Here is a 27,136-nt window from a genome sequence, read left to right as displayed (position 1 = left end):
GTTACATACTGTATGATTTCAAATATGACATTCTGGAAAAGAGAAAACTAGAGAGATAATAAAAAGATCAGTAGTTATCAGGGGTTAAGTGTAGGGGATGGGAAATGAGTAGGTGGAGCACAGGAGATTTTTAGGGTAGTGAAACTATTCTGTATGATATAATGGTGGATGCATGACATTATGTATCTATCAAAACCTGTACAACATCATTAATCATTAGAGAAATGCAAATCAAAACTACAATGAGGTATCACTTCACACCGGTCAGAATGGCCATCATCAAAAAAATCTACAAACAGGGGCTTCCCTGGTGGCGCAGTGGTTGAGAATCTGCCTGCCAATGCAGGGGACACGGGTTCGAGCCCTGGTCTGGGAAGATCCCACATGCCACAGAGCAACTGGGCCCGTGAGCCACAACTGCTGAGCCTGCACGTCTGGAGCCTGTGCTCCGCAACAACAGAGGCCGCGATAGTGAGAGGCCCGCACACCGCGATGAAGAGTGGCCCCCGCTTGCCACAACTAGGGAAAGCCCTCACACAGAAACGAAGACCCAACACAGCCATAAATAAATAAACTTATTTTAAAAATCTACAAACAGTAAATGCTGGAGAGGGTGTGGAGAAAAGGGAACCCTCTTGCACTGTTGGTGGGAATGCAAATTGATACAGCCACTGTGGAGAACAGTATAAAGGTTCCTTAAAAAACTAAAAATAGAACTATCATAGGACCCAGCAATCCCACTACTGGGCATATACCCTGAGGAAACCATAATTCAAAAAGAGTCATGTACCACAATGTTCATTGCAGCACTATTTACAATAGCCAGGACATGGAAGCAACCTAGGTGTCCATTGGCAGATGAATGGATAAAGAAGATGTGGCACATATATACAATGGAATATTACTCAGCCATAAAAAGAAACGAAATGGAGTTATTTGTAGTGAGGTGGATGGACCTAGAGTCTGTCATACAGAGTGAAGTAAGTCAGAAAGAGAAAAACATATACCATATGCTAACATATGTATGGAATCTAAAAAAAAAAAAAATGGTTCTGATGAACCTAGGGGCAGGACAGGAATAAAGACGCAGACGTAGAGAATGGACGTGAGGACACGGGGAGGGGGAAGGGTAAGCTGGGATGAAGTGAGAGAGTGGCATAGACATATGTACACTACCAAATGTAAAGTAGATAGCTAGTGGGAAGTAGCCGCATAGCACAGGGAGATCAGCTTGGTGCTTTGTGACCACCTCGAGGGGTGGGATAGGGAGGGGGGGAGGGAGACGCAAGAGGGAGAGGGTATGGGGATATATGTATATGTATAGCTGATTCACTTTGTTATACAGCAGAAATTAACACAACATTGTAAAGCAATTATACTCCAGTAAAGATGTTTAAAAAATAAAATAAAATTTAAAAATAAAATAAATAAATAAAAAGGCCACACATGGTAGTATAGTAGAGGTTGTTGAGACCTCATCCAGATCCTTTTTATCATTCAGTTTCGATCTTCAGCCGACCAGAGTCATCCAGCCAAGAAATGCCTAAGAGCTTATGGCCTCCCTCAAGGGCAGCTTGGCTGGCTGGTACAAAAGCCAGCCCTTCTACCTCAGATGGGACACTTGTGGTGCCATCCATATTCCAGCATTTCTCAGGGGATCAGGCAGATGCTGGACCTTGGCTGAACCCTCGTCTGCACCTGGCTTCTTCCTTGCTCTGTCTTCTGCCCTCATTGCCTTAACACATTTCAACTGAAAGCCCTTTCTCCTTAACTCGCTTGTACAATCTGCTTCTGGGAAACCTGACCTAAGACAGTTAGTACCCAGAGAGGTCCTAGAAAGGATGGGATTCTGGTGTTGGGTCACTTGCTGGCCAAATGGCAGTGAGGACTCCATTGCTAGTGGTAGGTGGAGTGTTGGAAGTGCTGGTCCCTGGCCTATGTAGCAGTTCAATTGCTAAGACATTCCCTGGTGGTGACCTGGGATCAGATACAGGCAGACAGGGATGCACCAGCTGGCGCAATGTCTCTAGCATTTGAGAGGTTTAGGGAAAATATTAACTATCAGGAATGTGGAACTGGGTGGTTATTGCTAAGCACCACTGATGCATTGAAGAGAGTGAAGAAAGTGACAGCCTCAGATTAATCGCCAATTTAAAGCACTATGAGAATCAGAGGGCCTCCTTTCCAGTGTTCAGCCCCTCATCGCCTACAGCAGAGGGCAGTACTTGAGAAAAGGATGAATTCTCAGCCTAGGCAAGTCTGCTGCCTTATTATTTTGGGACCCTAGTGCCAATAGATGAAGCAGGCAAGTCAGGCCCTGACAGGGAGGATATAGGACCCTAAAACTGGAGGATACCTGGGTACATGCCCTTGTTCTCCTGGGCTGGCAGAAGTGGCCCACTCCCCCTTGTTGAAAGATTGGCCCTTCTCCTCCCCACAAGATGATGCAGAAGTCTCAGATGAGACATACAGTAAGTCCCCTACATACAAACAATCAAGTTGCAAACTTTCAAAGATGCAAAAGTGCATTTGCGTGTCCAGTCACGTTAGTTCGTGTGTGTCTGGCGTACATTGTCACATGCGTGCATCCTCTACAAGTGGTTGTGCTTTTGTGTACTTCAGTACTGTATAGAGTACAGTAGTACAGTATCTTTATTTCAAGCCCAGGATGTCTGGAAGCAAGTGTAAAAGCAGCAGTGATGTAGTTGGTACTGCTAAGAAGCGCCAAGCGATACCAATGGAAACGAAAGTGAAAATAATTGAGAGAGTGGAGCGACAAGAGGAAGAAGAAGTAACTGAAGAATGGAAGAGATTCATGACGCAGGAAATGGCAAGATTCTCTTTATCTGAGGAGGCACTGTTAGTTTTTGAGGCAAAGGGCCCGAATGTAGAATGGTACACAAAGATTGCAGCAACCATTCAGAATGCAATCCAGTGCTACCGTGTCACCGATGATGAGAAAAATAGAGCTACTACCCAGATATCACTGGACCATTTTTTCAAGAGGGTAGATGGAACTGAATCCAGCAAGGAACCAGAACCTGTGCCATCAACGTCAGGCATGAGTGAAATTGCAGCTTGCCCTCCGTCTCCTATTGCTGACGATCCTTCAGCTCTACCATCCCCCACCTCCTCTCCCTCCTCCAGTCAGTAACTCTTCTTGCCTGCTCACTCGATGCCAGCCCCTGGATGCCAGCTGTTGTGCTGGACTACTGTACTTTTCAAGGTACTGTACCGTAAGATTAAAAAACCTATTACAGTACAGTACCGTATAGCCGATTGTGTTAGTTGCGTACCTAGGCTAACTTTGTTGCACTTACGAACAAATTGGACTTATGAACACGCTCTCAGAACGAAACTCGTTCATATGTAGGGGACTTACTGTACAAGACAATGCTTGCTTGCCCTCCTCAGGATACATCCCCACCCCCTTCCCAATCCCCTTCTAGAACAATAACCAGCGTCAAATTACAACATAATCTAACTAGGGAAGAGGCACATAGACCTATGGACACGAGCTCAAAATGTAAGGATCTTTGTGCTACACTTTAATGCCCCCCAGAGAACATCCATTGCAGAGAAGTTACCAAAGAACCAAGCTGACTAGATGACTTGGCCAGGAGGTGTCAGCCAGCTTCTTCCTTGGCAACCCAGTATGTGCACAATGGGCTCATACATGGAGAAGCTTTGGCAGCAGAATGGGAGGCTGTGCACGGGCCTAGCAGCGTGGGCTCCCTGCCGTCAAGACCAATCTATATACTGCCACTGTTGACTGTCCGACCTGCCAGCACAGAGATCCATGCCGAGCCCTCAGTTGGATACTGTTCCTTGAAGAGAATAGTTGATTTCATCAGATCCTCCAAGCTGGAAAGTACTGTGATTCACCCTGAACGGGATTGACACATGTGCCTTTCCTGCCTTCAGTGCCTCAGTCTGCAACACTGTCCAAGGATAGAACATTGTTTTGATTGGGGGACTCACTCAGTGGCAAAAGAGGAACAGCCATGGGCATGTGACTGCAGGACCAACCCACTGGTCCTACCACATATTCAGAAGCTGCCGACCTGATAGAGCCATGGAGTAGCCTCTTGAAGGCAAGGGTGAGCAGCAGTTTGGACCTGAGACTGAGGGGTTGGGGTGCTAACCTTAGGCTGCAGTATATACCTTAAACCAATGGCCACTTTATGGCACCAGGACCCCAGTAAGCAGAAAATATGAATCTGGGAGCCAAAAGGTTGAATGAGTTGTGACCTTATTCATTATCACACTACTAGGGACCCACATAGGGAATCTGTCCTCCCATTCCTGCAACTTCAGCCTCAGTGGGTCTGGAGGTCTTGGTTCCCAAGGGGCACATTTCCACCAGTGGACATAGTAAGCGTCCTACTTAACTTAAATCTATGTCTGCCACCTGCTGCTGCAGTTGCACTTGGGTTGTACCTTTAAGTCATCATCTCCCTCCCACTCATTCTATATCCCCTTCCCCTTCATCTAGCACTTCTGCTGGTGGCATGCATAGTGGGTGTCCCAGACTCTTGTCTAGCTGTTGTTCTTTTGCTTGCCCATTTACAGTTACAGCAGGGCAGGGGAGTATGCACTGGGAGACGTCCCAGTGGATCACCAGATGCGTTCTTCTCTGCCTCTATTAGGTAGCAGTCTGACCACCTCATGATAATCAGGATCAATGACTTCCTCAAGCGTGACAACTGTTTCCTTTGCCTGGGGGGCTTTATATTTTGGTCTTACGGAAAAATTCTCATTAAATCTCTGATGAAATGGGCAAGGCTTTGGCTAAAACCAGCTAGACACATCAGAGGGCAGCTGGTTGCTGAGCTAGGTGATAGTTTCCCAATTGTGAAGTTTCTTTGACCCCAGCTCCTAGCAGCCCTGAAAGTCTAAGATGGCAAGCTCGGACTGCTCTAGAAGCTGGCAGGGACTTTGACAACAAAAATATGCACTAAAAAAAAAAGTACTGTGAGAATATGTGGAATCTGAAAGCAATTAATTGAATGTTTAGGAGTGATTCCTTTCCTCTTGGCCAGAGACAGGTATGCAAAGGAAATGGACACTTCAAATATAGACCAGCCTAGACATCCAAGTTTACACTCTGGGGCACCAAGCAAAAGATCCTAATCCAGCCTAGTACCTGTGGAAGCATCCTGGAGATCTCACCTGTCGTGAGCCCTGGAGATCTACTGGGATGAATTAGGCAGAACATGAGCCCACTGGCTGACTCCTAGAAGGCAGAGAAAGAGCTCAGCAGCATAGCACACAGTTAAGGGCCAAAGCGCTGAGGGCTTACAGACTTCAGCTCCATCTTCCTGGATGAATTACTTAACTTCTTTGTGCTTAAATTCTTTTCATTAATTATTTTACAAAATGGAAGCAATACTGTATAGTCCTGCTGTGAGAATTAGATGAAGTTCTTAGGCTGGTGCCTAGATTGCTGCTAGCATATTAAATAGCAACTAGTTACCCATGTCTGTTCCTCCAGGGAAGGGAAGGAAAGCCCCAGGGGCTTAACGCATTACTTCTCCATTCCCCCAACCCCAGGTGAAAATGATGTACTTTAGTTCATATAATAGAGATAGTTCTTTTAAAGGAAAAGAGGAACAAAGGAAACTCTAGTTTGAAAGAAAATAGAAATAGTTTGCCACTTTGAAATCTATGGGCTAAGTAAGAGCTGTCTCTGAACTAGCAGGATCTACAGTTGTCCCTGTGTCACCTAGTGGACAGCAAGGGAAAATCCACAATTTTATCTTCAAAGTCTATAGTTTACCAGAAACATGTATTCTGAGGAGGATAGTTTAAACTCACTAATGGGCTCACTTGTTAATAAATTTCATTTTAAAAATATATTTATTTATGGCTGCACTTGGGTCTTCGTTGCTGCGCGCAGGCTTTCTCTAGTTGTGGTGGCTTCTCGTTGCGGAGCATGGGCTCTAGGTGCGTGGGCTTCAGTAGTTGTGGCACGTGGGCTCAGTAGTTGTGGCTCATGGGCTCTAGAGCGCAGGCTCAATAGTTGTGGCGCAGAGGCTTAGTTGTTCCGTGGCATGTGGGATCTTCCCGGACCAGGGCTAGAACCCGTGTCCCCTGCATTGGCAGGCAGATTCTTAACCACTGCGCCACCATGGAAGTCCCTAAATTTCATTTTTTAAACAAAAAAAGATCAGGATTTTAAACACTAGGTGCTAACTGAAACTAAATTCCCTAAATATTTTAGGATTTATGTGGTGTATGCTATGAAGATCATCCACTGAGGAAAAAGAGAATACACCCTGTCATCAGCATAAATTTTCATGGCCCACCTTTCCTATTCTTCCTGTCCTTCTCCACCAACACTCTACGCTTATTCTCTACATGGACTGGGAATGCCCCAGAGACTCAGGGTATACCTTCCCAACACACTGCTGGACCTGGGCTGGTACCAGGGTCATTCTGCTCATTTTCCAAGAATGCAACTATCACTTGAAGTTTTGCTGTAATCAAATTAACTATTTGTCAAGGGTCTGTATGTTCAGTTTGGTTTTTCTGCTGTGTGTGTGGGTATGTGTGTGTGCACTCTGCTTCCCGTTAAAGTCATTTTTTAACTTTATAATGTTTCCTCCCCCAGATGTTTATGAGGATGAAGAAAATGGCAGACAGATATCCCCAAAATGTGAGTAATAATAGCACACTTGGAGTTCCCAGAGCGGTTCTGAGACCTTCTCTTTAGTATTATCGTAATTACTATTAACAATAATAATAATGAGTGTTATTTATTAAATTCCATTTTACTTTACAAACATTTTTGCTAATCATTACATCAAAACTGCAAAATAGGTATTATTATCCCCATTTTAGAAACAAGGAAACTGATGCTCAGAGAGGTTAAGTGGCTTACCCAAGATCACACAGCCAGTGAGCGAGAGACAAAGTCAAAACTGCACTCAGGTCTGACTGACTCCAAAGCCCCTGCTCCTACCCCAGGCAATGGGCCTCTCATTCACTCAGGTGCCTGTGACCTGCCAGACCCAGAATCTGGGGTCCCCTCAGTGCTGCCACCTCCATAAACCTAAGACTTAGTACCTAAGACTTTTAGTACCACAGAGCCCATGGCCAGTGAATCCAGGAGGCAGGGCTTAAACATGGAAATGACAAAGATACAGCAAAAGACTGCTGTGAGCTGCACTTTCCTCCCCTGCACAACTGGGGGGCTTTGACTGAGGGACGTTCTCCAAGACTTGCGGGTTCTAAGAATTCTGGGTTTCTTCCAGGAGCCATGAGGGATACTGGGCGAACAGGGTGTTGTCTCTGCTGCCAAGAGCCCAGGGCCCATGGGGGAGACACATGAGGGCTCACCCAGGGCAGATGCAGTTTGCCTCGGAAGAAACTCTCCCTCGAAGGGTCCTGTGAGGAGACTGTGGGTGACCCCGCCGCCTCCCACAGCCCCTCTCCTCCTCTGTCTCCAGGATAGAATAGAACAGAACAAACGAATAGGCTAGAAAGAACAGAACAGAATAGATGAGGACATCAGACACCGTAAGCACAATATGGTTCCACAAACGTTGGTTTTAATTCTGTGAACGTATTTCTGTGTGTGCACTGCGTTGGGATGTAAACTTTGCCCCTCCCTGGGTCACACTCTGAGGAGTATGGAAAACCCTGCCCTAGACGAAACTGGAGGCCTGTGGGGCCCCAGGCGGCCCCCACCCTCATCTGTGGTACCAGGAGCCGAGGAGCCCATGTGCACCGCCGGCCCCAGCAGGGAGGTGGCGTCTGGGTCTTGACTGTGCTCGGAGGATTGGTCCTCTTGCCAGCCCAGGCAAATCCGTACCTGGAGGCAGGGGATGATGGCCTGGATGACCCTGAAATAATGCAGTCAACGCGTGGCCAAGTGTGAGAGGGCCCCTCTGTGCCAGCCCTGTGCCCGGCTGAGGCCCCCACACACTCCCCAGCCTGCAGGGTCCACAGGAGAGAGGGGAAAGCAGCCCCTTACCTCGAGGAATGGCTGGACCTCGTCCTCACGTCTTTCAGTTCCCAGGTTGCCGCCCAGCCCCGCTACCACCCCAGGCTCCTCCCAGCGGGCGGCTCTGGGGCCCCTGGCACCGGGCATTGCCTGGGGCACTGAGGCCACGGCCCCTGCAGACGCAGCTCTTCTATCCACAAAGGGGCTTGTCAAGGGCGCAACCGCTCCTGCTCTGTTCCTCCCTAAGAGCTTTCCAGCAAGACCGCCATCCCTCCGTCCTCACTGTCTGCTCCTGGTCCAAGGGGACCCACGCGGGATGGCCACCCTAAAGAGGCGTCTCTGGGGGTTACTGCGGGTGCCCCGCAGTCACACCTGGAGGAGGGTGGTGGGAGGCGCCTCCCAGAGCCACTTTCTCCTACGCGCTCCCTCCGGAGTTAAACGAGGCTTTGCCCCTGCGTCGTCCCGCGGCGTCTCTGGAGGCCTCCAGGAAGTGGCTGCCCGGCTGCTCCCCGTCGTGCTCGCACAGCCCTCATGGCCCTGCTCCGGGGAGGACCCCGGGCCCCGAACGCAGCTTGGGGCGGCCTCTGGGCGGCAGGTCGGGAGCTCCCTCTTGCTGGATGCCTGCTCCCAGAGATACTGTGCCCCCCAGCCCCAATTGCAGGCTACTTCCGCTTGCTCCTGCGCCCCCACAAGGCCCCTCCCCCTGAATTCTCACCGAAACTGAAACTCTCCTGTGCTCAGATTCCTGCGGGATGGACTGGACTCAGCTGACGCTCAACCTGGGGCTCCCTCAGATCAAGATCTTTCTGCAGATGCTCGCCTCCCTAAGCTGACTTGGGAGAATTGTGGGGACAGAGATCCCGTCTTTAGAGTAGTAATGTGTAGGGAATTCCCCGGCGGTCCAGTGGTTAGGACTCCACGCTCTCACTGAGAGGGCCTGGGTTCAATCTCTGGGTTCAATCTCTGGTCAGGGAACTAAGATCCCACAAGCTGATTGACACGGCACCAAAAAAAAAAGAAAAAAAAAGTATAAATGTGTAGATTTCAACTGCAGTGTTTACAGGCCAAGGGCTAAGGTCCTTACAGTTGTGTGAGGCTTAACTTTTGACAAATGCCTGACATCCCAGCAGACATACAGCAGGCTCAGTATTTGGTGGGATTTGCTGTTCCTCCCCAGTGTCTTTAACAGCCCTGGCACAGAACAGGTGCACAATGGTGTGGCTAATTGGTAAGTTAATCATTCAGTGGCAAGAGAGGCAGGATGTACTTCCTCTCCCTCTGATTTTCCCACGGGGAGAGCAGTGACTTTTGGCAGAGGCTGCCAAGGAAATGGGAAATGGGCAGTAATCAGGGGAGAGAAGGAGGTAAGGAAGAAAGGAGGGCGGGAAGGAGGGAAGGCAGGAAGGTCGTCAAGCACAAAAGGACAATGACTTTTCTTGGAGGACAAGGAGGTAGGACTCTGAACACCATGTGGACCTGTCTTCTCACAGTTACAGAATTTTGAGCTGGAAAAAGGAACCTGGAGATCACAGGCCCCCTCCTCCCGGCCCAGGTGAAGCAGTGCAGTCCTGGGAGAGGAGGGAGAGATGGCGAGAATGGGTTCCTGGAGACCGGTGCTGCCCATTCCATCCTGCCATAGGCTGCGTGGCCTATCCTCCCACTCCCTCTCCCCCACGGCCAGACAAATTCTTCCTTTTCTTTCCCCAAGGTTGCTCCAGCAGGGAGTTTATCTCCATGGAAACCTTTGACAATTGTGAAGGTGCAGAAGATACGGAAAAGGAGAGCAGTGCTCTGAGTGTAAATTTCTTTCCTTCTTACCTCTTTCATATTTTCCCTCATTCCTGTTCATCAGCTTCTCCTGCCCCCTCTTCCTCTCCTCCTTCCCTCTCCCTCCTTTACATGATTCTCACCCATTAAGGACTCGGCCTAATCCAGGAAGCTGAGGTCACTGGATCTGCAAAGTGGCTCAGACCCCCAGCCCAGCAGGCCCCACATCCCCGGCTCCTTAGCGATCCCCTGGTTTCTGGCCAAAATTAGGGTCTCTTGCTGAGGACCTGAGTGGCCCCATAGGAAAGCTGGGGCGGCCCCGCCCTGCCCGCGGGAATCGCCGTGTGGACCGGACCCGCCCCCCACCCAACCGCAGCATTACACCCCTGTCCCTTCCCTTCCAGCTGCCGGGGCTTTGCCAGTTGGACGACAGTTATGAAACCTCCAAGTCTGTTCAGGAAACGGGAGAAAGCATCCAGGGAGAGAAAGAGGGCGGCGAAGAGGACACGTGAGTGTGAAATGGAAAGAAAAGTAAGCGAACTTGTTAGCCACTGCTCCTCTGACTTTCTTCTTGGAATTTCAGGGCCACAAACAAAACTGAGGAGAGCCCTGGGATGTCCGCTGGCTTCCTCGACCCCAGTGGGGAGGCCGGTTTTCGAGCAGAGGCAGTGCGGGCGCGGGAAGGGGGCCTGAGGCCGCCCTCCGCAGAGAACTGACACTCGTCCCGGACAACCCAGCCTCCCCGGCTTCCTGCATTCCCAGGAGCCGCTGCTGTGGATGCGGAGGCCGGCCCGCCCTTAAGCAGAAGCAGCAAAGGGGCCTTGGAACCTGGGGATCCGCTGCCCTGCCCGGGGGCAACAGGACCATCTTGCCGGAGCCTCAGGAGCGGTCGGCATCCGCCCGCGGAGCCCACCCCTCCCGGTGCAGCCCCGCTCGCGCAGGGACTCGGCGCAGACCCCGTGGAGAACCTTGCGCCATTAGAGGCACGCCTGCGCGAGCGCAGCCGGCTTGGTTGCGGACCCCGCGAACCTCGAGCTGCTCGGCACACGCGCCTTTTGGAGGTTAGCATAATCCAGTGTTGGAGAGCTGAGGGCAGGGTTTCTCAATGTCGGCACTTTTGACTTCGCAGGCTGGATACTTCGTTGTTGGTACTTCTTGTGCCTTGTAGGATGTTTGGGAGCATCTCTGGCCTCTGCCCACTAGATGCCTGTAACACCCCCCCACCCACTTACCCAAATTATGACAATCAAAAATGCCTTCAGACATTGCCAAATTTCTGCTGGGGTGGAAGTGGGGAGCTAGGTTGAGAACCTCAGATCAGAGCTGCTCAGACTCCACATGGCAGCCCAGTGTTCACCTCCCTTAATCCCCACAGGAATGTTAATGTGATACTTTTGTTACTTTGTTCCAGGATTGTTTCCTTTTAGCGAGGGTTGGTTACAGGTTAACTTCTTACTTTTAGACTCATTAGTTTTTAGTTTCAGTTATCTTCGGTTATTTATTTTTAGTTTTATTAGTTAATTTTCATTTGTTTTTAGTTTTCTAGTTATTTAATCTTATAGCTTTAAAGTTACCTGTTTATAATTATTTTGTCTTTAAAGTTACTTAGTTTTTGAGTTATTTATTTTCAGTTATTTATAGTTACTTTGTTTTAATAGTTATATATTTCCAAATTAGATTTAGAATTATTCATTTTTAATTAGCTGTCTTTTCAGTTGTTAATATCTGAGTTATTTATTTTCATGGTTATTCTATTTTTAGTTATTGGCATTTTTGAATTATTTATTTTACAGTTACTTATTTGAATAGTAAAAACTCACTGGAAGTTTTTGAATTCCTTTATTTTCAGAATAAAATAGCTGTCTTTATTTTGGGGTTTTTCCGCTAGTTATTTGGTTTTAGAGTTACTTTTTCACTTATTTTAGATTCTGTGTTATTTTTACATTCATTTATTATTTGGGTTTTTTATTTTTTAGTTATTTGGTTTTAAATTATTTTATTTTCAGTTGTTGCATTTTTGAACATTATATTTTGAATTTTTTAGTTTCAGAATTTTTGAGCTAGTTTCTGAGTTATTTTCAGAGTTACTTATTCTCAGTTATTTCTCTTCAGTTTTGTCTTTGTCATTCAATTTTTTTTCTATTCACTATTTTTAGTTATTTTATTTTCAGGTTTATTTTCAGAATTATTTAGTATTATAATTATTTAGTTCATCAGTCAGGATCCACTCAAGAGAGACACTATACTAGTTATTTTAACAGAAAGGATTTACTATAAGGAAGTGCTATCCAGCTATTGGAGATTTTAATGGGAAAAAAAAGTGATAATGAGATATCATGAAGATTCTAACTATAAGAAGCAGCTACCAGCCCAAGGGCAGAGGGAACAAGGGAAGAGGTTGGGGGCCCCACATGGTTGAGGGTAGCCCTCTGGTGTGGGGGGGGTGGCATTCCCCAGGTGCCCCCAGGAACTTGAAGGCGGGCCTGGGAACTGGATGCAGAACTCTGCTGCCAGCTGGTGCTAGAGGAAGGGGTGTGATGAGGCTGCTTAAGTGTTGGGAAAATGGTAAACTGCAGCTTCTGGAACCGACTGGGGCTCTCAGGGTGAAGGCCAGTTGCTACGGCAATACTGAAGGGAACCCAGGCACACAGGGAGGAGCAAAGCCCTCGCTGGCAAAGGAGGTGAATGGCCCCAACCACAAAGCAGAGAGCAGAGGGTGGGCGGGAAGCTGAGCGATCATGGCTAATAACCAGCACCCTGAGCTCTGGAGTTGTTTATTTTTAGAGGTAGTTTTGGATTTAGTTGTTTTTGGAATTGTTAGGGTGCTTTGATTTTAACTTTTCACTGGATGAGGGATCTGGCTGAGTTTTCAGTCCCCTGATTCATTCCTGGAATGGAGTGGGTCAGCAGGCACCTGGGGAGTGTCTCCCATGAGACTCGGGAACATCACTGTAGAATTCAAGAAAACAAAAATAGTGTGTCCATAAAGAAGCCCTTTGACTGGGTGGCCAAAAAGGGAAGAGAGTGAGGAATAGACCGTCAGGGAGGGGCTTCTTGGCACGATTATCCAGCAGAGTGTTTGAAATTTTTCAGAAAGTTGAACTATGTGGTGGGTCCACACTCTCATGCCCCCTTTCCTAACAACAAAGTATCTGTCTTATGGTAGAGTGTGTTTCAAATTGGTAGGATACAATACTTACTATTTGCACACACAAATAAAGTTCTTCCCAAATCTATAGGAAATCTTACTTCCTCCTACCTGCATTATTTTCCAACCCACCTTGTTCCATTTTGACCATAAGAATATTTATTTATTTATGTATGTATTCCCTCCTTTCATTCAACACCTATTTCCTGAGCACCCCCATCCTAAGGAAGGTGCCAGCATCGGGAGAGACCAAGGAGGTTTGAAGATGAGTGAGAGGTTCCTCAGTCCAGTTGGGGGAGACAGATGTGGAAACAGATCATCGCAACACGGTGTGACACATACTGTGGGAGCACACAACCCTGCTGCTGTGTGATGAGTCTGGTTATGGAAGTGTTGGGAAAATGGTAAACTGCAGCTCCTGGAACTGAAGTACAGTTTTGAAAATTTTAGACTTCTTAAAAACCAGGAAAAAAAAAAACAGAGGGTGGCTCTTCTATGAGTGAAATTTGTATGATCATTTTGTTTCGGTAAATGAAAAAGAATCCAAAACCATTAGATAAACCCCCCAGCCTTCTCTTACTAGTCGTTCAATTCGTCATGTCACCTGTTGCCCACTAGAGGGACTCATTTCAACACGTTGCTGAGGAGTGGGACTGCTGTAGCCCCAGGTGAAAGTGGTCTGGCCTAGGATCTGTAAAATCTGGCAGAGTCTGAGTCCACACTAAACACCAGCCATGCACTATGAAATGATGAGAAAAGTTAGAGATCCTCTAAACCAGCACTTCCCAGAGTATATTTTGCAGCAGAGGCAGAAGAGTGTAAGAATTCAATGAGTTAATCCCACAATGAAAAAGAATTATCTAAAAATAAATACACTTTAAAAATACTACACAGGGAGGGGAGACCTTCAAGATGGTGGAGGAGTAAGATGTGGAGATCACCTTCCTCCCCACAAATACATCAGAAATACATCTACATGTGGAACAACTCCTACAGAACGCTTACTGAATGCTGGCAGAAGACCTCAGACTTCCCAAATGCAAGAAAGTCCCCACGTACCTGAGTAAGGAAAAAGAAAAAACAGAGACAAAAGAATAGGGATGGGAGCTGTGAAGGAGGAAAAGTTTTCACACACTAGGAAGCCGCTTCACTGGTGGAGACTGGGGGTGGGCAGGGGGGAAGCTTCAGAGCCACGGAGAAGAGCACAGCAACAGGGGTGCAGGCAGCAAAGCAGAGAGATTTCCACACAGAGGATTGGTGCCAACCAGCACTCACCAGCCTGAGATGCTGGAAGCTGAGGCTCGGGCTTCCCAGGTCAGATCACAGGGAGAGGACTAGGGTTGGCTACATGAACACAGCCTGAAGGGGGCTAGTGCGCCACAGCTAGATGGGAGGGAGTCCGGGAAAAAGTCTGGAGCTGCCTAAGAGGCAAGAGACCATTGTTTCAGGGTGCACGAGGAGAGGGGATTCAGAGCACCGCCTAAATGAGCTCCATAGACGGGCACAAGCCGTGGCTATCAGCGCGGACAGCACAGCTGGGCATGAAACGCTAACACTGCTGCTGCAGCCACCAATAATCCTGTGTGCAAGCACAGGTCACTATGCACATGCCTCCTCCCGGAAGCCTGTGCAGCCTGCCACTGCCAGGGTCTCATGATCTAGGGACAACTTCCCTGGGAGAAGACATGGCACACCTCAGGCTGGTGCAACATCACATTGGCCTCTGCTGCCACAGGCTTGCCCCACATTCCAATTACAACCACTGTACGCCTCCCTCCCCCCACCCCGGCCTCAGTGAGCCAGAGCCCCCTAATCAGCCACTGCCTTAACTCCGTCCTCTCTGGGCAGGAACACAAACCTGAGGGTGACCTACACGCAGAGGCGGGGCCAAATCCAAAGCTGAACCCCAGAAGCTGTGTGAACAAAGAAGAGAAAGGGAAATTTCTCCCAGCAGCCTCAGGAGCAGCAGATAAAATCCCCACAATCAACTTGAGGTACCCTGCATCTGTGGAATACCTGAATAGACAACAAATCATCCCAAATTTGAGGTGGTGGACTTTGGGAGCAACTGTAGACTTGGGGTTTGCTCTCTGCGAATGACTTGTTTCTGATTTTTATGTTTACCTTAGTATAGTTTTTAATGCTTGTTATCACTGGTGGATTTATTTATTGGTCTAGTTGCTCCCTTTTTTTTCTATTACTTTTTTATTTCTTTAATTTTAATAATTTTTTAATTAAAAAATTTTTTTTTCTTTCTTTTTTTTCTCCCTTTTCTTCTGAGCCAAGTGGCTGACAGGGTCTTGGTGCTCCAGCCTGATGTCAGGCCTGAGCCTCTGAGGTGGGAGAGCCGAGTTCAGGATATTGGACCACCAGAGCCCTCCCAGCTCCATGTAATATCAATTGGCAAGAGCTCTCCAGAGATCTCTGTGTCAACACTAAGACCCAGCTCCACCCAACAGCCAGCAAGCTACAATGCTGGACACCCCATGCCAAACAACTAGCAAGACCCATTAGCAGAGAGGCTGCCTGAAATCATACTAAGTTCAGAGACACCCCAAAACACACAGCCAGACGCAGCCCCACCCACCAGAAAGACAAGGTCCAGCCTAATCCACCAAAACAGAGACACCAGTACCCTCCACCAGGAAGCCTACACAAGCCACTGAACCAACCTTACCCACTGCGGTCAGATACCAAAAACAACAGGAACTACAAACCTGCAGCCTATGAAAAGGAGACCACAAACACAGTAAGTTAAGAAAGATGGGAAGACAGAGAATTATGCAGCAGATGAAGGAGCAAGGTAAAAACCCACCAGACCAAACAAATGAAGAGGAAATAGGCAGTCTACCTGAAAAAGAATTCAGAGTAATGATAGTAAAGGTGATCCAAAATCTTGGAAATAGAATGGAGAAAATACAAGAAATGTTTAACAAGGACCTAGAAGAACTAAAGAGAAAACAAACAACGATGAACAACACAATAAATGAAATTAAAAATTCTCTAGAAGGAATCAGTAGCAGAATAAGTGAGGCAGAAGAATGGATAAGTGACCTGGAAGATGAAATAGTGGAAATGACTAAAACAGAGCAGAATAAAGAAAAAAGAATGAAAAGAATTGAAGACAGTCTCAGAGACCTCTGGGACAACATTCAATGCACCAACATTCAAATTATAGGGGTCCCAGAAGAAGAGGAAAAGAAACGGTCTGAGAAAATATTTGAAGAGATTATAGTTGAAAACTTCCCTAACATTGGAAAGGAAATAGTCAATCAAGTCCAGGAAGCACAGGGAGTCCCATACAGGATAAATCCAAGGAGAGACACACCAAGACACATATTAATCAAACTATCAAGAATTAAATACAAAGAAAAAATATTAAAAGCAGCAAAGGAAAAACAACAAATAGCATACAAGGAAATCCCCATAAGGTTAACAGCTGATCTTACAGCAAAAACTCTGCAAGCCAGAAGGGAGTGGCAGGACATATTTAAAGTGATGAAAGGGGAAAAATCTACAACCAAGATTATTCTACCCAGCAACGATCTCATTCAGATTTGATGGAGAAATTAAAACCTTTACAGACAAGCAAAAGCTAAGAGAATTCAGCACCATCAAACCAGCTTTACAACAAATGCTAAAGGAACTTCTCTAGGCAGGAAACACAAGAGAAGGAAAAGACTTACAAAAACAAACCCAAAACAATTAAGAAATGGTAATAGGAACATACATATCAATAATTACTTTAAGTGTGAATGGATTAAATGCTCCAACCAAAAGACATAGACTGGCTGAATGGATACAAAAACAAGACCTGTGAGTATGCTGTCTACAAGAGACCCACTTCAAACCTAGGGACACATACAGACCGAAAGTGAGGGGATGGAAAAAGATATTCCATGCAAATGGAAATCAAAAGAAAGCTAGAGTAGCATTTCTCGTATCAGATAAAACAGACTTTAAAATAAAGACTAGAGCTTCCCTGGTGGCGCAGTGGTTGAGAGTCCACCTGCCGATGCAGGGGACATGGGTTTGTGCCCCGGTCCAGGAAGATCCCACATGCCATGGAGTGGCTGGGCCCGTGAGCCATGGCCGCTGAGCCTGTGCATCCGGAGCCTGTGCTCCGCAACGGGAGAGGCCACAACAGTGAGAGGTCCACATACTGCAAAAAAAAAAAAAGATTAAAATAAAGACTGTTTTCGAGAGACAAAGAAGGGCACTACACAACGATCAAGGGATCAATCCAAGAAGAAAATATAACAACTGTAAATATTTATGCACCCAACATAGGAGCACTTCAGTACATAAGACAAATGCTAACACCCATAAAAGGGTAAATCGACAGTAACACAACCATAGTAGGGGACTTTAACACCCCACTTTCACCAATGGACAGATTATCCAAAATGAAAATAAGTAAGGAAACACAAGCTTTAAATGATACATTAAACAAGATGGACTTAATTGATATTTATAGGATATTCCATCCAAAAACAACAGAATACACTTTCTTCTCAAGTGCTTATGGAACATTCTCCAGGATAGATCATATCTTGGGTCACAAATCAAGCCTTGGTAAATTTTTAAAAATTGAAATTGTATCAAGTATCTTTTCAAACCACAACACTATGAGACTAGATATCAATTACAGGAAAAAACTGTAAAAAATACAAACACATGAGACTAAACAATATGCCACCAAATAACCAAGAGATCACTGAAGAAATCAAAGAGGGAATCAAAAAAATACCTAGAAACAAATGACAATGAAAACACAACGATCCAAAACCTATGGGATGCAACAAAAGCAGTTCTAAGAGGGAAGTTTATAGCAATACAATCCTACCTCAAGAAACAAGAAAAATCTCAAGTAAACAACCTAACCTTACACCTAAAGCAATTAGAGAAAAAAGAACAACCCCCCCCCAAGTTTAGCAGAAGGAAAGAAATCATAAAGATCAGATCAGAAATAAATGAAAAAAAATGAAGGAAACAGTAGCAAAGATCAGTAAAAGTAAAAGCTGGTTCCTTGAGAAGATAAACAATATTGACAAACCCCTAGCAAGACTCATCAACAAAAAAAGGGAGAAAACTCAAATCGACAGAATTAGAAATGAAAAAGGAGAAATAACAACTGACCCTGCAGAAATACAAAAGATCATGAGAGATTACTACAAGCAACTCTATCAATAAAATGGACAACCTGGAAGAAATGGACAAATTCTTAGAAAAGCACAACCTTCTGAAACTGAACCAGGACGAAAAAGAAAATATAAACAGACCCATCACAAGCACTGAAATTGAAACTGTGATTAAAAATCTTCCAACAAACAAAAGCCCAGGACCAGATGGCTTCACAGGTGAATTCTATTAAACATTTAGAGAAGCGCTAACACCTATCCTTCTCAAACTCTTCCAAAACATAGCAGAGGGAGGAACACTCCCAAAGTCATTCTATGAGGCCACCATCACCCTGATACCAAAACCAGACAAAGATGTCATCAAAAAAAGAAAACTACAGGCCAATATCACTGATGAACATAGATGCAAAAATCCTCAACAAAATACTAGCAAACAGAATCCAGCAGAACATTAAAAGGATCATACAGCATGACCAAGTGGGGTTTATCCCAGGAATGGAAGGATTCTTCAATATACGCAAATCAATGTGATACACTGTATTAACAAACAGAAGGATAAAAGCCATATGATAATAGATGCAGAAAAAGCTTTGGACAAAATTCAACACCCAGTTATGATAAAACCCCTCCAGAAAATAGGCATAAAGGGAACTTACCTCAACATGATAAAGGCCATATATGACAAACCCACAGCCAACATCGTCCTCAATGGTGAAAAACTGAAAGCATTTCCACTAAGATCAGGAACAAGACAAGGTTGCCCACTCTCACCACTCTTATTCAACATAGTTTTGGAAGTTTTAGCCACAGCAATCAGAGAAGAAAAAGAAATAAAAAGAATCCAAATCAGAAAAGAAGAAGTAAAGCTGTCACTGTTTGCAGATGACATGATACTATACATAGAGAATCCTAAAGATGCTACCGGAAAACTACTAGAGCTAATCAATGAATTTGGTAAAGTTGCAGGATACAAAATTAATGCACAGAAATCTCTTGCATTCCTATACACTAATGACGAAAAATCTGAAAGTGAAATTAAGAAAACACTCCCATTTACCACTGCAACAAAAAGAATAAAATATCTAGGAATAAACCTACCTAAAGAGACAGAAGACCTGTATGCAAAAAATTTTAAGACACTGATGAAAGAAATTAAAGATGATACAAATAGATGGAGAGATATACCACATTCTTGGATTGGAAGAATCAACATTGTGAAAATGACTATACTACCCAAAGCAATCTACAGATTCAATGCAATCCGTATCAAAGTACCACTGGCATTTTTCACAGAACTAGAACAAAAAAATCTCACAATTTGTATGGAAACACAAAATATCCAAAGCAATCTTGAGAAAGAAAAATGGAGCTGGAGGAATCAGGCTCTCTGACTTCAGACTATACTACAAAGCTACAGTAATCAAGACAGTATGGTACTGGCACAAAAACAGAAATATAGATCAGTGGAACAGGATAGAAAGCCCAGAGATAAACCCACACACATATGGTCACCTTATCTTTGATAAAGGAGGCAAGAATATACAGTGGAGAAAAGATAGCCTCTTCAATAAGCGGTGCTGGGAAAACTGGACAGCTACATGTAGAAGAATGAAATTAGAACACTTCCTAGCACCATACACGAAAATAAAATGGATTCAAGACCTTAATGTAAGGCCAGACACTATAAAACTCTTAGAGGAAAACGTAGGAAGAGCACTCTTTGACATAAATCACAGCAAGATCCTTTTTGACCCACCTCTTAGTGAAATGGAAATAAAAACAAAAATAAACAAATGGGACCTATGAAACTTGAAAGCTTTTGCACAGCAAAGGAAACCATAAACAATACGAAAAGACAACCCTCAGAATGGGAGAAAATATTTGCAAATGAAGCAACTGACAAAGGATTAATCTCCAAAATATACAAGCAGCTCATGCAGCTCAGTATCAAAAAAACAAACCACCCGATCCAAAAATGGGCAGAAGACCTAAATAGACATTTCTCCAAAGAAAAAAGAAGATATACAGATTGCCAACAACACATGAAAACATGCTCAACATTACTAATCATTAGAGAAATGCAAATCAAAACTATGAGGTATCACCTCACACCGGTCAGAATGGCCATCATGAAAAAAATCTACAAACAATAAATGCTGGAGACGGTGTGAAGAAAAGGAATCCCTCTTGCACTGTTGGTGGGAAAGTAAACTGATACAACCACTATGGAGAACAGCATGTAGGTTCCTTAAAAAACTAAAAATAGAACTACCATATGACCCAGCAATCCCACTCCTGGGCATATACCCTGAGAAAACCATAATTCAAAAAGAGACATGTACCGCAATGTTCATTGCTGCACTATTTACAATAGCCCGGACATGGAAGTGTCCATCGACAGATGAATGGATAAAGAAGATGTGGCACAATATTACTCAACCATAAAAAGAAACGAAATTGAGTTATTTGTAGTGGGGTGGATGGACCTAGAGTCTGTCATACAGAGTGAAGTAAGTCAGAAAGAAAAACAAATACCATATGGTAACACATATATATAGAATCTGGAAAAAAAAGTGGTTCGATGAACCTAGGGGCAGGACAGGGATAAAGATGCAGACGTAGAGAATGGACTTGAGGACACAGGGAGGGGGAAGGGTAAGCTGGGACGAACTGAGAGAGTGGCATGGACATATATACACTACCAAATGTAAAATAGATAGCTAGTGGGAAGCAGCTGCATAGTACAGGGAGATCAACTTGGTGCTTTGTGACCACCTAGAGGGGTGGGATAGGGAGGGTGGGAGGGAGATGCAAGAGGGAGAGGATATGGGGATATATGTATACATATAGCTGATTCAGTTTGTTATACAGCAGAAACTAACACAACACTGTAAAGCAATTATACTCCAATAAAGAGGTTAAAAAAAAAAATACTACACAGGGGAATTCCCTGGCCATCCAGTGGTTAGGACTCTGCACTTCCACTGCAGGGGGCACAGGTTCGATCCCTGGTCAGGGAACTGAGATCCTGCAAGCCAGGATCTTACTTCTTTTGGCATGGGCAAAAGAAAAAAAAAAAAAACACTACATGTTCTGCTCCTCTCTTGGTTGATCCCAATTAGTAGATTAAAGGAGCAGAGAACTCTTTCAGGAAGAATGTCTGTATGCTTTTGTTAAACTCATGATTTCCCACTCTCATTTCCCAGCACTCTCATACACTGTTGGTAAGAGTGTAAATTAGTACTATCATTTTAGAAGAGAATTTGTAACAGCTTTCAAAAATTTAAAATAAGTATATGATTTGATCCAACAGTTCCACTTCTAGGAATTTATTTTAATGATAAACTCATACAAATGAACAAAGAATTATATGCACAGATGTTTATTTTAGGATCACTTTTAACAGGAAAACAAGTAGTGAGAAATGGGAAACAACCTAAATGTCTGTGGTAGTGTAAAAATTTATCCCCAAATTGAGACTCCTTCCTTCAAAGAGTGGAATCAAATTACCTTCTCTTTAAGTGTGGGCTATACTAATGACTCAGTAAATAGAATGTGGTGGAAGTGATGCTCGTTGACTTTCAAGACTACGTTATAAAAAGCATTTTAGTTTTTTCCTCATTCTCCCTCTTGGGTTATTCACTGTAGAAGCCAGCTGCCATATTGAGAGGACACTGAAGCAGCCCAAAGGAGAGACCTGCGTGGCAGGAACTGAAGCCTCCTGCCAACAGCCATGTGTGTGAGCCCCTGGGAGGTAGACTCTCCAGCCCTAGTCAAGCTTTCAGATGGCTTCAGCTCAAGCTGATGTCTTGGCTGAAACTTCATGAGAGACCTGGAGCGAGAAGAACCCAGCTAAACCACTCTTGAATTTACTACCAGAGGGCCATGAGATAATAAATGTTTGCTGTTTTAAGCACCTAACTTTTGTTAATGATAGATAACAAATATATTAAATATAAAAAGCCGATTGATAAAATATTGTACTGTCATACAATGGAACTCTGTGCAGCTATTAAAAATAATATCTTCTGCTTGAGATGTAGAAATCTAGAAAGAGAACTATCCCCACACTTGCAAGATCAGAAAATCTGGAAAATATGCAAATTCACAACTTTTTGTGGACCCATGAGAGAGCTGAGTTCACCAGGCACCCATATAGCCTGAAGACCAAGGAAAGACAGGCACCTACAAAGAGAGATGGAACTCCAAGCACTTGCCTACCTGGAGCAGGCACTGCTATATGCTGGCAAAGAGAGTTCTGCTAAATTTGTGGCCCAGTGTAGGCTTGCAAGAGAAAATAAAAACCAAGGGGCCGGGCTTCCCTGGTGGCGCAGTGGTTGAGAGTCCGCCTGCCGACGCAGGGGACACGGGTTCGTGCCCCGGTCCGGGAGGATCCCATATGCCGCGGAGCGGCTGGGCCCGTGAGCCATGGCCGCTGAGCCTGCGCGTCCGGAGCCTGTGCTCCGCAACGCGAGAGGCCACAGCAGTGAGAGGCCCGCGTACCACAAAAAAAAAAAAAAAAAAAAAAAAAACAACCAAGGGGCCATAGATATAATGAATATTTGCATCCACTTACAGGCTTTTCTCCTCCAGTGGTCTCACTGGGCACTCACAAAAAAGATTAGCAAAAGTCCTGAGAAAGCATCCTTGAGGGCATAGCCTGGGGAAGGGGAATATCAGTTGCTGCAGGAAAGATATGAGACAAGGCTTGGATCCTATTGCCCCATATTTCCAACAGAACAAAAGTAGAACCAGCTGCCCAAGAACAGGCAATAAACATATCCTTACAGGGCTGGTAAATCCAACTGCAGCTGGGGAAAAATAATGGAATAAAAACCAAACCTCTGATCCTGGGAGAGAGGTGGGAATATGTGCTGTGCCCAAAACTGCTGGAGGAGGGTAGAAACACTTTGAAGGTCACACCCCCTCAAGACCCAGGGACAGAGTGCCTGCCTGCCTGAGACTTAATCAGAACAGAGCACCTCATGGCTCAGTCCCCAGCCCCAGGCTAACAAGCACTGACTATCAAGTAACAGTGGAGTCTGCTGGGAGAGCTACAAGGGCATGGAGAGAGTGACACATACCAGGGAAGACCTAAAGCTGAGAGTGGAGCACACATTGAGAAAAACATTTGGTCAAACAATGCCATACCTTAAACACAGGTAACACTTGAGGAATCTGAAGTGCATGGTGTACTGAGGCTAACTGTAGCAACAACAAACTCAAGGGTCTACACAAAAGAGTGAAGACTGCAGGAAATGGTAATCACATAAGTAAGTACTGAAGCTTTTTCCCCTCATTATTTATGTCTCCTTAAAAGAAAATTGACTATTTAAATATAAAAAGAATAAGAATATGTTGGGCTTCCCTGGTGATGCAGTGGTTGGGAGTCCGCCTGCCAATGCAGCGGACATGGGTTCGTGCCCCGGTCCAGAAAGATCCCAAGAGTGGCTAGGCCCATGAGCCATGGCCGCTGAGCCTGCGCGTCCGGAGCCTGTGCTCCGCAACGGGAGAGGCCACAACAGTGAGAGGCCCGTGTACCGCAAAAAAAAAAATAATAATAATAAAGCGGTTAATCCATCAAGAGGACATACCAATCCTAAATATTTACACATTAATAACAGAGCTTTGGAATACACAAAGCAAAAACAGAACTGCAAAGAGGAATAAACAAATCCACAATTTAATCTGATATTTCAACCCCTCTCGTAAGAATTGATAAAACAATAAAGAAAAAATCAGTAAGAATATAGAATACTTGAACAACACTGTCAACCAATTTAACCTAATAACATTTATAGAATACTGAATCCAATAGCAAAGGAATACACACACTCTTCTTAAGTTCACATGGAACATTTAACAAGACAGACCATTGTTATGGGCTGAATTGTGTTCCCCCCTGCTGTTTGGTCCCATCCTGTTGATGGTGATGCTCTTGCCTAGGAAGTAGGAACACCTGAGGCATTCACCAAGCTTGTGGGGCCAGTGTTGTGGCTGGACTAGCCCGTGTGGTTCTTATAATGATTGCAGTACACACTTCAGCCAGAAACCTTCAGGGAACTTTGAGGAACAAGATTTACTACTCATAAGTCCTGGAGGGTACACAGCACACCCAAGGGCCATGAAGCAAGGTCACAGGTTGAGAGACAGCACAAACCTGGGGCTCTGCCTTTTTTAGGGCCCAAGGGTGGGGTGTTTAGGGTTTCACAGGTTCACTCTTTATTGGCTAATTTAAAGCATAAGAGAGGGAATTAGGGAATGGAAAGGGAGAAGCTAAAAGAATGTTGAAGAAGAAAGTTGGAGGGCTAATAATCCCTGATTTCAAGGTTTATTGTAAAGTTACAGCAATCAAGGCAATTTGATCTTGACATAAAGATAGAAAATTATATCAGTGGAACAGGATAGACCCATATACATGTGGACAACTGATATTCAACAAAGGTACAAAAGCAATAGAGTGAAGAAAGGATAATTTTTTTCAGCAATGAGCTAATCCACATCTCAAATCATATGGAATTCTCAATAAGATATTTCTCATCCGAAACCATCAAGGCCAGAAGGCAGTGAGATGATATATTAAAGTGCCGAAAGGAAAAAGACTGTCAAGAATTCTATATCCACAAAACTGTCCTTCAAAACTGAAGGAGAAATTAAGACATTCCAGATCAACAACAACTGAGATAATTTGTCACTAACAAACCTTCCCTACAAGAAATGCTAAAAGGAGTCCTTCAGAAATGAAAGGTTACTAGAGAGTAACTCAAATCCACATGAAGAAATAAAGAGCACCAATAAATGTAACTACATAGGTAAATATAGAAGACATTATAAAAATATTTTTTTGTTTGTCATAGTCAGCTCTGGCTACTGTAACAAATTACCATAGACTGAATGACTTAAACAACAGATTTATTTCTCACAAGTTTGGAGACTGGGAAGTCTGAGATCAGGTTGCCAGCATGGTGGCATTCTGGTGAGGGCCAACTTCCTGGCTTGTAGACAGCTGCTTTCTCACTCTATCCTTACGTGGTGGAGAGCAGAGAGAGAACTAGCTCTCTTCCTCTTCCTATAAGGACACTAATCCCATCATGAGGGCTCCACCCTCATAATCTAATTACCTCCCAAAGTCCCCACCTTCAAATACCACCACATTAGAGCTTCTGTATATGAATTTTGAGGGAACACAAACATTTCCTCTATAGCGTTGTTTGTAACTCCTTTTTCTCTTACCTGATATAAAAGACAACTTCATAAAGCAATCATTATAAACCCATGATGGTGGGTATACAATGAATAAAGATGTAATTTATATGGCAATAATAGCAAAAAGGAAGGGGAGACAATGGAAATAGATAGAAGCAAAGTTTTTATATACTATTGAAGTTAAGGTAGTATTAATCCAAACTAGATTGCTGTAGGCTGAGATGTACAGTAATCTTCAGGGCAACCACTAAGAAAATAACTCCCCAGGCCCCTCCAGTCAGGCTTATCACCACTCAAGAGATTTTGCTCCCGTAGCCAGCAGAAAAGGCACAGGCTTCAGGGCCAGACAAGGCATGATGCAAATTTTAGCCTGTTATGTGATGCTGGGTGGTTCATTTTCCACATCAGTAAAGCGGGGATTAAAAAAATCTACCCTGTAGAGGTACCATATGCATTACACAGTGTCAGGCACATAATAGGGAGTCCTTATATGGAAACCATTATTACTGCTATTATTATTATTATTATTATTGCTATTCTCCAACTACCCAGATCCTCTATGACCTTCAGTCTCTCCAAGGTTCAACGCCTACAAAGTCATCTCTGACTATTCCTTTCCTCATCTAGTGTGTTTCTAAGTAGCAAACAATTGATCAGTCACTCTCTAGCTATTTATATCAATAAATGTTTCTCAACTAGGCAGTAAGCAACTTGAAAGCATATATTCTAGTCCAGAGCACGTCTTCAGCTGTAGTACAGCATAGAGCTTAAAATCCTAGACTTTCAAGCCAACTGGATTCATAGCCCAGCTTCTTCATTTATTACCTAAGTGATTCTGGGCAAGTCACTTGACCTCTCTATGCTCAGTTTCCCCATCTGTGAAATGGGACAACAATAATACTATAGTGCCCCCATAGAGTGGCTGTGGGACTTAAATGGAATAAGAAGAGTGTCTGGCACAGAGTATCTGCTTAATTATTGTCTGTTGAGTAAATTGACTCAAAGTCCAGAATTCTAGATAGCAAGTAGCTGAAATTAGGTCAACTGACACAAATTAATCTTCACCTTCCACCCTAAAAATTCAATTTGGAAACACACCCCTTGCTTTGGTAAATTTGCTTGATTACAGCAACATAGTAAGATAAAATAGTTGCCAAAGTTGTTTTTCAGGAAATGGTTTGAGACTAAACTGAAAGCCCTAAACCCAGTAATCAGGAGGGTATCCTGATAAACTGCCTCTATGTGTGTTCCTCACAGGGACTCACAGCTCTGGGAGAGAGACCACCATTGTTTTGTCTAATTAATAGAGGAAGGAGATAAGACATGAAAAGGTTGCCTTTTGAAGACATTCAATATTATTTGTGTTCCAGGAAAACCACCTGGGAATAGTCATTGTTAACCCTGTTATACAACAGAAGAAACCGAGGCTCAGAGAGGTTACCCAAGGTCATACAGCCGGTGAGTTGGCAGGGCCAGATTCAAACCCAGATCTCCCTGATTCCTGAGGTCACACTGACCCCTCCCACAAGGTGAAGTTCCCAGGTGAGGCTGCCTTGAGCAGAGAACAGGGCTGCCTCAGACTTCTTGTGAAAACACACAGAGACACACAGCACTCTACCCATGGAGTTTTGACTCATGCTCCCCCTCAGGACTGAGGGACTGGTTTTCTCCTGGCTGAGAAGGGTCTCTGGGTTTACAGAAATGTACTCAAGATCTTAGAGAAAAATGGAGACCCAACTTATGAGAGAAGGAAGCAGGCACTGCCACAGATCCACCACCTCTTGTGCAAAATGATCTCAGATGCCCTTCACCTTGGCTGGGGGACATGCCCCATCCCCCATCCCGTCGCTCACAAACACTAAAGGCAGAGATGAAAGTGCCTGCCTTCACACAAGAGCCACTTGTGGTTTCCCTCCCCTCTCAGCA

General features: G+C 44.6%; 1 protein-coding gene across 4 annotated transcripts in view; it reads left to right on the top strand.

Moving 5' to 3' along the window:
- MCF2L2 (MCF.2 cell line derived transforming sequence-like 2) overlaps positions 1–21,976 on the top strand; it is a 237,004-nt gene extending 215,028 nt beyond the window's left edge. Inside the window, exons 27-30 of one of the 4 annotated variants that reach the window (XR_004349619.1) lie at positions 6,614–6,658; positions 10,120–10,246; positions 14,712–14,857; positions 21,653–21,976. Coding sequence is in view for 2 of the 4 variants with exons in the window: in XM_032629983.1 (XP_032485874.1) it covers positions 9,657–9,745; positions 10,120–10,223; positions 10,299–10,431 (326 nt within the window). In the remaining 2 variants the exon portion in view is untranslated. Of the gene's footprint in view, positions 1–6,613; positions 6,659–9,656; positions 9,746–10,119; positions 13,690–14,711; positions 14,858–21,652 lie in introns of those variants that run through there. The other 3 variants (XR_004349618.1, XM_032629983.1, XM_032629981.1) reach the window with 3 other exon arrangements.
- Positions 21,977–27,136: the final 5,160 nt, after the last annotated feature.

The sequence above is a fragment of the Phocoena sinus genome, chromosome 4, assembly GCF_008692025.1.
Source record: "Phocoena sinus isolate mPhoSin1 chromosome 4, mPhoSin1.pri, whole genome shotgun sequence".
In the NCBI taxonomy this organism is placed as follows: Eukaryota; Metazoa; Chordata; class Mammalia; order Artiodactyla; family Phocoenidae; genus Phocoena; species Phocoena sinus.
Note: the sequence above shows the minus strand (reverse complement) of the source record. Positions and strands in the feature narration are given on the sequence as shown.